The sequence below is a fragment of the Perognathus longimembris genome, chromosome 7, assembly GCF_023159225.1.
Source record: "Perognathus longimembris pacificus isolate PPM17 chromosome 7, ASM2315922v1, whole genome shotgun sequence".
Lineage (NCBI taxonomy): Eukaryota > Metazoa > Chordata > Mammalia > Rodentia > Heteromyidae > Perognathus > Perognathus longimembris.
In genome coordinates this window covers 24110597-24120318 of record NC_063167.1, presented here as the reverse complement: position 1 = coordinate 24120318, position 9722 = coordinate 24110597, and the positions used below count along the sequence as shown (strand labels likewise).

General features: G+C 45.4%; 1 protein-coding gene across 1 annotated transcript; it reads left to right on the top strand.

Moving 5' to 3' along the window:
* Positions 1–173: 173 nt before the first annotated feature.
* On the top strand, positions 174–5653 carry C7H1orf109 (chromosome 7 C1orf109 homolog). The gene is made up of 5 exons (XM_048350925.1): positions 174–382; positions 534–811; positions 3189–3368; positions 4682–4800; positions 4897–5653. The coding sequence occupies exons 2-5, from the start codon at positions 537–539 to the stop codon at positions 4932–4934; spliced, it is 612 nt and encodes a 203-aa protein (XP_048206882.1). The 5' UTR covers positions 174–382; positions 534–536; the 3' UTR covers positions 4935–5653.
* Positions 5654–9722: the final 4069 nt, after the last annotated feature.

The window sequence follows — 9722 nt, the reverse complement described above, 5'->3', positions numbered from 1 at the left end:
CGTCGTCTTAGGACAACATCCAATCACAAGGAAGCCCCTCCTCTCCTCCTCAGGTAGCCAATCCGTGAGGAGGACTTCAGCGCCCAGACACCCTTGCGGCTTTACGGCGTATTCTCCTCCCCACCCCTTTCCCCCCAACCACGCCGCTTCGAGCATGCGCAGAGGAGAGCGTGCCAGGCGTGCCTTGTTTCTGGTGACCTCCGTGGATTCCTTAGCTTCAAATTTTCCTGAGAGAACGCGACTGGGCAACTTCCAGGAAAGGAGCCGAGACCCAGGATCTGAGGGAGGCAAAGCTGAGCCCCTTAAAATCCGGGGTCGGAAGCCAAAGATTGCCCTGTTGCCGGAGGATTTGCCTTTGAAGGACTGCGGCTCCATTCCTGAGGTGGGAAGCCAAAGACCCTCACCGATCCGCCGGACGCTGCCCAGTCCGGTTTCATCCGCTGGGACTTGGGGACCCCTCCCACGGGGGTCCCAGTATCTCCTCCACCGCCCTGGCCCCCTGACCCTATTTGCTGTTTTACTTTTTCCAACAGAAGATGCCTCAAGAACAGCCTTTGCTTGCTGTGCAGGAGGCCCTGAGGAAGTGCTTCCCCGCGGTGGAGGAGCAGCAGGGCCTGTGGTGGGGCACCGTGCAGGACTGCCGGCCCCTCCTGCTCTCGCTCAGCAACCTGGCGGAGCAGATGCAGGCTGCGCACCGCCTGCGCTTTGAGGATGTGCCGGCCCTTCGGGCCTTCCCGGATTTGCAGGAGCGTCTCCGCCACCAGCAGCTGGCCTCTGCAGACGTCGTCCTGGACCAGCTAGCCCAAAGACTGTAAGGCTCCTGGGCGCTGCCTCCTGCAGGAAAAAATCTTAAGCCCGAGTGTCTTATAAGTAGCTCGCATGGATCAGAAGGATGGCTTTTTCCTTCCTTGAGAGCTTGGCATTTGGATGTGTCACCCACTCCCCTCCTTTCCTTATGTTGCTGTGGAACCTCAGTCAAAAGGCATCAGATATCTAGCCTGGCGCTGGTGGCTTTTACCTATAATCCTAACTACTCAGGAAGCTGAGATCTGAGGATGGAGGTTCAAAGCCAGTCCTGGCAGGAAAGTCCCCATGACACTCTTATCTCCAACTAAACACCCCCCCCCCCAAAAAAAACAAACCAAACCCCTTTGAAGTGGCCCTGTGGCTCAAGCTAAGGAGCTCAGAGCCAGCACCCTGAGTTCAAGCTCCTTGACTGACTCCCCCCCCCAAAAAAAAGAAAAAAAGCCATCTGTTACCATTTCTCTTGTCAATAGCCAACCATGGTAATCAAGGGTGGGGTAAGGGATTAAGGTAAGTTACAAAAGCAGAAAAGGATTAGTCTACTTCTATAGCTTTCTTTGATAGCAGATTGAAAAAATATATATGGTAGGTTTATACAATGAAATATGTTATTAGGTTATAAAAAGTAAATTACTGATATATGCCACCACTTACATAAATCTTGGAAAACATTATGCTGTGCAAAAGAAACCAGACCCCATTTTGTATTATTCCATTTCTAAGGAACATCCAGCATAGACCAATCCATAGAAATGAAAAGGAGGTAAATTGCAGAGCATTGTGGTGTAAACCTATAATACCAGCTTTTGGAAGGCTGAAGCAAGAGGATTATATGCTTGAGACCAGCCTGAACTGCATTAAAAGGATGCAAGTCTAGAGTCATGGTTCAAGTGGTAGAGCACCTGCCTAGCAAGTGTGAGACCCTGAGTTCAAATCCTGGAACCACATGTAAACAAAGAATGAAAAAGTAGACAACTAGTTGTCTGGAGCTTAGGGGAAGAGGAGAGTGCCAGAATGGATACTATTGATTTCCAGGATTTCTTTTGGGGGAGGCTGGAAATGTTCTGGTATTACATGGTTCACGATTTTGTAAAAATGTGGAGATCCACTAACTTGTATGCACTTTTTTTGCCAGTCTTGTGGCTTGAACTCTGGGCCTGGTTGTTGTCCCTGGGCTCCTTTTTTTGCATGCTGGTTTGTTGCTTCTATTTCCTTGTACTTGTCATAAGTGAGCATTTCCTCTCCTTTCAGTTTAATGGCAGCCTCAGATAGCTTCCTTGATCTTTACTTTCTATGACAACTGAGCTTATCTTTGAGAATCATCACTTTTTTAGCTTTTTTTTTTTTGTCTGTCCTAGGGCTTGAACTCAGGGCCTGCACACTGTCCCTAAGCTGAGCTCTTTTTGCCCAAGGCTAGTGCTCTACCAATTTGAGTCACAGCTCCTCTTCTAGTTTTCTGGTGGTTAATGGAGATAATCATGGACTTTCTTGCTCCAGCTGGCTTCAAAGTTCAATCCTCTGATCTCAGCTTCCTGAATATCTAGGATTATAGACATGAGCCACCAGGGCCCAACTAGCTTCTGTCTTTAAATCAGTTATCAATTCTTTTTTTAAATCTGTTTTTATTTTTTGCTGGTCCTGGGGCTTGAACTCAGGGCCAGGGCCTGGGTACTGTCCCTGAGCCTCTCTGTGCTCAAGGCTAGGGCTCTACCACTTGAGTCATAGCACCACTTCCTGCTTTTTCTGAGCAGTTTATTGGAGATAAGAGTCTCATGGCCTTTCTTGCCCAGGCTAGCTTTGAACTATGATCCTTAGATCTCAGCCTCTTGCATAGCTAGGATTACAGGTATGAGCCACCAGATGCCTGGCTCAGGTGTGATTCTTTTTTTTTTTTTTTTTTTTTTGCCAATCCTGGGGCTTGGATTCAGGGCCGGAGCCCTGTCCCTGGTTTCTTTTTGCATAAGGCTAGCACTCTACCACTTGAGCCACAGCGCCACTTCTGGCCGTTTTCTGTATATGTGGTGCTGGGGGATTGAACCCAGGGCTTCATGTATAGGAGGCAAGCACTCTTGCCACTAGGCCATATTCCCAGCCCCTCAGGTGTGATTCTTGAGCTACCTCTACAAGATACTACCACCAATCTCTTTAGATCATGGTCTCAGTTGGAATGATTCTCTGAGGGGCATTATTACCTTAATTTGAAGAGGGTGTAGTTTACTCCTGTCGCCTAGTAGGTTGAAGTTAGGCATTCTATTAAACATCCTGCAGTGCACAGCTCAGCCTGTCATAACACAGTCATCCTATCCCAACACCAGTAGTGCCAGGGTAGAGAACCTCACCTCCCTCTGTCATGATACTGCTTAATGTCATAATCTTACCCCCAGAGCCACCCTTCTCAAGGTGCGTGACAATGTCAGCAACCACGTGGAGCAAGTGTTCCAGACCTATGAGCAACACGCACATGCGGTGGGCATTGATGCTGTCCTGCAGCCCTCAGCTCTGAGCCCTTCTGTGGCTGACATGTTGGAACGGCTGCAAGACATTGAGAGACATTATCGAAATTCATATCCTTTGTGTTCACTTCAGGTAGTGCCTAGAGCTCTTTTAAGAAGTCCTTTTTAAATTTTGATTTCCACAAGATAGAAAACTATATGGTTTGAGTCTCTTTTGTTCCTGAACTTGGATTCCATCTGCATTCTTAAAAAAATTATCTTGCCTCAAATAGTTTACCTGCCAGGCATTGATACAGGTGTTGCAAGATGGGCATTAAGAAAAGGAAAGTATATGATGTGTTCGATGGCAATATGTTCTACAGAAAAAAAAATGGGGATGTGATGTTTGGTTTAAAATAGGATGGTAAAGGCAGCTATTGGGAGGAAGTGACATTGGAGTAAAGAGTATTTTTGTGAGCCTTTGAACCTTTCAGCCCTGACTGGCTTTGAACTGCAATCCTACTGCTCTCAGCTTTCCGAGTAATAGTTCCCAGAAAGTATTACAGGAGTGAGCCATCACCGGTGCCTGGCTTCACTTGCACTCTTATGGGGAGCTTCTCCACAGTTTCTTTGTCTCTGGTGTTCTTCCCCCTAGCTTGATTCCAACTGACAGTTGTTCACACGTCTTCAGAAAGTCCACTCATGACCAGGCACTTCATACAGAATTGCCAGTGGCTCCTGTGGCTTTTATCCTGGTCTTCTGTGTTCTGTGTTCTGGCTCACCCACCTTCTCTACATGTTAGTTTCCCTGTAAGGCGTGCTTTTCCCTGTATCCTCCCTGGCTTCCCCACTCCCGATGCCTTTGCTTCTGCATCTTCTACCAGCTGAAATGTTCTGCTCTCTTCTGAAGCGGATTGATTCATCTTGGAGTGACTGCTGAGTTTTGCCTTTCACTTCACTTTTCTTCTCAGTTTCTGGTTCTGTAGGTTTCAGGGAAGTGAAGTGCTGGATTCTTCTTCCCTGTTGGAGTTGCTCATAAAATACTTGTGGCCCAGGTTAGTCCTGCCACATGGTAAAGTGTAATGGTGACCACATCTTAACTTTGTAGCTCCCCATCACTCTCACCAGAGTACTTCCTTCCTGCAATAGATTTTCCTTCTTTTTCTTTTTTTTTCCTGTGCCAGTCTTGGGGCTTGAACTCAGGTTGCTATCAGAGTGCTATCCCTGAGCTTTTTTTGCTCAAGGATAGTACTCTACCACTTGAGCCACAGCTTCACTTGTAGCTTTTTGGTGATTAATTAGAGTCTCACAGAATTCTCTGTCCCGGCTCACTTTGAACTCTGATCCTCAAATTTCAGACTCCTGAAGTATCTAGGATTACAGGTGTGAGCCACTGGTGCCTGGCTCTTTATTTTCTTTCTGAGCAGTCCTTAACGTCCCAGAAAGTACCTGAAGAGAAAGTACCTCTTCTCCTCAATCCAGTGGGGAGACTTGGCTGGCATCCAAGCATTGCCCAAGGCCTGGGACCAAATTTCAGAAGATGAACACCAGGACCTTGTGCAAGGTAGTAGTTTTGTTCACTCCATATATATCCTTTCCCTAAATCTGATGTTTCGTGTTCACTGCAGAGGTGACCTGTCAATTTTTCTTTCCATTCCAGATACCCTATTGAATGTTTCCTTCTTCCTGAAGGAGTAAGGCAACTGCATGTTTATCGGGAGCCTGGAGCCCCACAGCTGAAGGCTGGCACTGCAGAAGCTCAGGACTGGGTCTTGGGGACAGTTGCTGCTAGATGTCTTTGGGACTTCTCCATGCCTGGTCATCACTGAGGGTTACGTAGCCACCGCTTGTCCTCTTCTGAGGCTCAGGGAGGAGGAGGATGGAAGAAAACAGGAAAGGCTGTGCTGATGAGCACAGTGCCTATCTCCCATAAGGTCCAAGATAGTAGGGAATCCCTGGCATCATCCAAAACATGTCTGATTGATACCAGGTCCTAGTTTTGTTTATGACAGTATCTGACTCCATGATGATTGAAAGAAATGGATGGGTCTGAGGATGTAATTTAGTTGTAGAGTGCATATTTGGCTTGCATGAGGCCCTAAGTGCATTCCTCACATACAAATGAAAGGAGAAAGTGATGTTGATGGAAAACATTTTAAAATGTTTGAGCAATCTCAATAGTTTCCTTATCATCAAGCCAATTTCCGTTTCCAGAACTTGCCACCAGGTGGAGCTCGTGCAGCATGAATCCTTAGGAAAAACTGTCTTTGAGGGAGCTGTTACTGAGGGCTAGTAACTGGGAATGAGACTCCCAGAGTATAGTTTTCAAAATAAAAATGGCTTTGGGCTGGGAATGTGGTTTAGTGGTAGGGTGCTTGCCTAGCATGCATGAAGCCCTGGGTTCCATTCCTCAGCACCACATAAATAGAAAAAGCCAGAAGTGGAGCTGTGGCTCAAGTGGCAGAGTGCTAGCTTTGAGCCAAAGAATCTCAGGGACAGTGCTCAGACCTTGAGTTTAAACCCAAGGACTATCAAACAAAATAAAATAAAATAAAAATGGCTTTGTGTTTTTCTTATGTTAAAAAAAAAAGTGTAGGAAAGCTGAGTGCAGGTGGCTCACACCTGTAATCCTGGCTACTCAGGAGGCTGAGATCTGAGGACCATGGTTTGAAGCCAGCCTGGGCAGGAAAGTCTGTGAGACTCTTATTTACAATTAATCACCAGAAAACCAGAAGTGCTGTGGCTCAAAGTGGTAGAGCACTTGCTTTGGCCTGAAGAGCTCAGGGACAGCATCCGGAGTTCAGAGTTAAGCCCTACAACTGACCAAACAAAAAAGGCAAAAATTCGGGGCTGGGGATATGGCCTAGTGGCAAGAGTGCCTGCCTCATATACATGAGGCCCTGGGTTCGATTCCCCAGTGCCACATATACAGAAAAATGGCCAGAAGTGGCGCTGTGGCTCAAGTGGCAGAGTGCTAGCCTTGAGCAAAAGGAGGCCAGGGACTGCTCAGGCCCTGAGTTCAAGGCCCAGGACTCGCCAAAAAAAAAAAGGCAAAAATTTATATATAGGACGATATAATACTCCACTGAAGTCATCTTGGTATCCTTTCAAAGTCCATTCACAAGAATTTTTAAAAGGGCTGGGAATATGGCCTAGTGACAAGAGTGCTTGCCTCATATACATGAAGCCCTGGGTTAAATTCCCCAGCACCATATATATATATATATATACACAAAACAAAACAAAACGGCCAGAAGTGGCACTGGGGCTCAAGTGGCAGAGTGCTAGCCTTGAGCAAAAAGAAGCCAGGGACAGTGCTCAGGCCCTGAGCCCAAGGCCCAGGACTGACTGGCAAAAAAAAGAATTTTAAAAAGTTATTGTTAAATTGCCTTTTTTGAAATTTCATGTGTAGCGTAGCCATCTTTCATATCCACAGATATACTTAACTATATGCCATTATTGATATTATATACAATTTTGTGAATGTATTATGCCTTTTATATCATTTTATGTGTTATTTTACGTTTTCCACATAAAATGGTTTCCATGGTCTTTATGCTGTCTATAAAGGTAATACATTCAGATTGTAAAAATTGAAATATACAGAATGCTCCATTGTACACTTTTTAGGTAACTTAATAAAATGCTATATATAGAAATAGCGCTGTGGCTCAAGTGGTTGAATGCTAGTCTTGAGCTGAAGCACTCAGGACAGCACCCCGTCCCAGAATTCAAGCCCCACAATTGAAAAAATAAATAAATAAAATGCTATATATATTTTTCCAGGAATTTGGAAAATTATAGTCTATATAATAATTGCAAATAAAACTTAGAAGATATTTGAGTGTTGAGGTTAGAACCCAGGGCCTTGCGCATATTAGGTAGGTGCTCTGCTACTGAGCTGCTTCCCACACCCTTGGATTTTTGAGACATGGTCTCAATGTGGCTCAGGCTGGGCTCAAAAATATAATCCTCCTGCCTCTGTCTCACACATGCTAGAATTACGGTGTGTGTTATTATGCCAAGCATGGGTATACAGTCATGTTAGGCTCTGTGGATAGAGCCTGGGGAGAGTTTAGTCAGGAAGATTGTTAAACCAGAGTTTCTCAAACTTGAATTTGCACTGATGTTTTCTTAGGCCTTAGATAAGATTCTTCATTACTGATGAGGGCCCAGGTCATGTGAAGGCTAATGGTTCAAGGACCAGACTTTTTTTTTAATAGAAAAAGTCAGATTTAAATTTTGGTAAATAAAGGTGCTAGAGTTGAGGTGGGAAGAGTTGTGGAGAGCAGAGGCGATGACTGACTGCTGTGGGATTGGTTCTTGGTGACAGCACCATGTGAACCTTGAGGGGAATTTTACTTGCACTAGATGAGGGGGAAGGCTCCAGGGTGCTTCCCACGCCTAAGGCACAGTGTAAGCAAGCGTGGGTTGCCTGGAAGTTCAATGCCTTTACTCCCTACACCTGGCAAATGGTAACAGCTCAGTGTAGCAGGTAAACAAGACTCACAGAAGAATGGACAAATGATAGGAAACAGGTCTGTAAGGACAGATGAGCCACATTGTGAAGAGCCCTGATTCCTAACTCACAACATTGTATTTTGTCCTACAAATGAGATGTGTGCGCATGTATATATACGTGTGTGTATATATATGTATGTGTGTATACATACATATATATGTACAATTGAGTAACATTTCAGTCAGTGAAGGGCCAATATATGAGGCTGGCCCCTAAGATGACATTGCTGAGCAACATTCTAGCCACCTGCATGTGTGTAAATACACCATATGATGTGTACACAACAAAATCAATTCATGATGCATTTCTTATCTCTATCTGTGTTGTGTTTGTATAATTAAGGCTTCTTGAGCCTTCCTCTTTGAAACAGATAATGATTAAAAAGAAAAAAGTAGGGGCTGGGGATATGGCCTAGTGGCAAGAGTGCTCGCCTCGTATACATGAAGCCCTGGGTTCGATTCCCCAGCACCACATATACAGAAAATGGCCAGAAGTGGTGCTGTGGCTCAAGTGGCAGAGGGCTAGCCTTGAGCAAAAGGAAGCCAGGGACAGTGCTCAGCCCCTGAGTCCAAGGTCCAGGACTGGCCAAAAAAAAAGGAAAAAAGAAAAAAGTATGTTGGTATAGTGTTTAGTAGTAACTATAATCTTTATTTAGTCCCCTCATAGGTTTCTGCTGTTAAAATGCTATCTATTTAGCAGGGCACCAGTGGCTCACACCTGTGATCTTAGCTGCTCAGGAGAGCTGAAGATCTAAGTTTGAAGCCAGTCCAAGCAGGAAAGTCCATGGGACTTATTTCCAATTAGCCAGCAAAAAAGTCAGAAATGGAGCTGTGGCTCAATGGTAGAATGCCAGTCTTGAGTGAAAAAGCTAAAGGACACCACTCAGACCCTGAGTTCAAGCTCTAGTACTGGCTCCAAAATTAAATAAAACAAAATACTAATTTAGGACAATAACCATACTGAGACTACTTCTCTCCTCATTAGGTAATGCCTCTCACTTATGGAGCAAGAATCTGTTTCCCTTGGTTGGGTCATAGGCCCTCCTCTGTCACTGAGATAGTCAATTGGGACTAAACGAAGAATTTTGGCTTCTCTCCTATCCCCATCCTGACCATATTCACAAATTGGCTTTAATGTTCTGCTCTCAGAGTAAGAGCTGTCCTAAGCCAGTGGGCCACTTGGGCTCTAAAGAGAAAGACTCCTTCCTGCCCAAAGCTTTATAGTGACAGTACTTTGTCTGCCATTAATAAGCACAAGAGAAGCCAGGTACTTTCCCAAATTGCCCAAGCCCAGGCCCCTTTATGCAGCTTTTTCCCTATGAGAAGGGAGGGCTAATGCACATTTGGAGGTAGGTATAGGAAGGAGCACGTTCATAATCAACTCAGGAAAGCGTGCCGCATTGCTTCTCACCTAGACCTGGGGTGAAGTCTCAGCCTCTAGCTGTGTGATTCTGGGGGAGTGACTTCCCCTTAGACTGCTCAGTTTTCCTGTCTGTAGAATGAAGAAGATGGCATGTGTATAGGGCTATAAGATTCAGTGAGAAAAGATAGGCAAGGGCTTTGCATACGTTTGCGTACATTTGAGGGATCGAAATTTACTGAAGAGCTGTTAGTCACCTACTTCATGCATAGCTCTGTGCCATACTCTTGGTTGTGTGTGTGCCTGTGTGCGTGTATGTGTGCATGGATGTACGAGTACACACATGCGCACAATTACTGGGCTTGAACTCAGGGCCTGGCATTCTTGCTTAGCTTTATCACTTAAGGCTGATGCTCTAACACTTAAACTACAACGTGCCCTTCTCACCTTTTGCTGGTTCCTTGGAGGTTAAGAATCTCAAAGGTTTGTTGACTTGGGTTGCTGGCTTCAGACCACAGTCCTCAGATCTCAGCCTCCTGAGTAGCTAAGATCACAGGCATGAGCCACTACACCCAACCCATGCTCGAATACCCCTTCTCTTCCAC

Bases quoted from the DNA above. Each gene is read 5' to 3' on its own strand.
- C7H1orf109 (XM_048350925.1), top strand. From the start codon at position 537: ATGCCTCAAGAACAGCCTTTGCTTGCTGTGCAGGAGGCCCTGAGGAAG. The intron at 812-3,188 runs GTAAGGCTCCTG...TCTTACCCCCAG, and splicing joins GACCAGCTAGCCCAAAGACT to AGCCACCCTTCTCAAGGTGC. The intron at 4,801-4,896 runs GTAGTAGTTTTG...TTTCCATTCCAG, and splicing joins ACACCAGGACCTTGTGCAAG to ATACCCTATTGAATGTTTCC.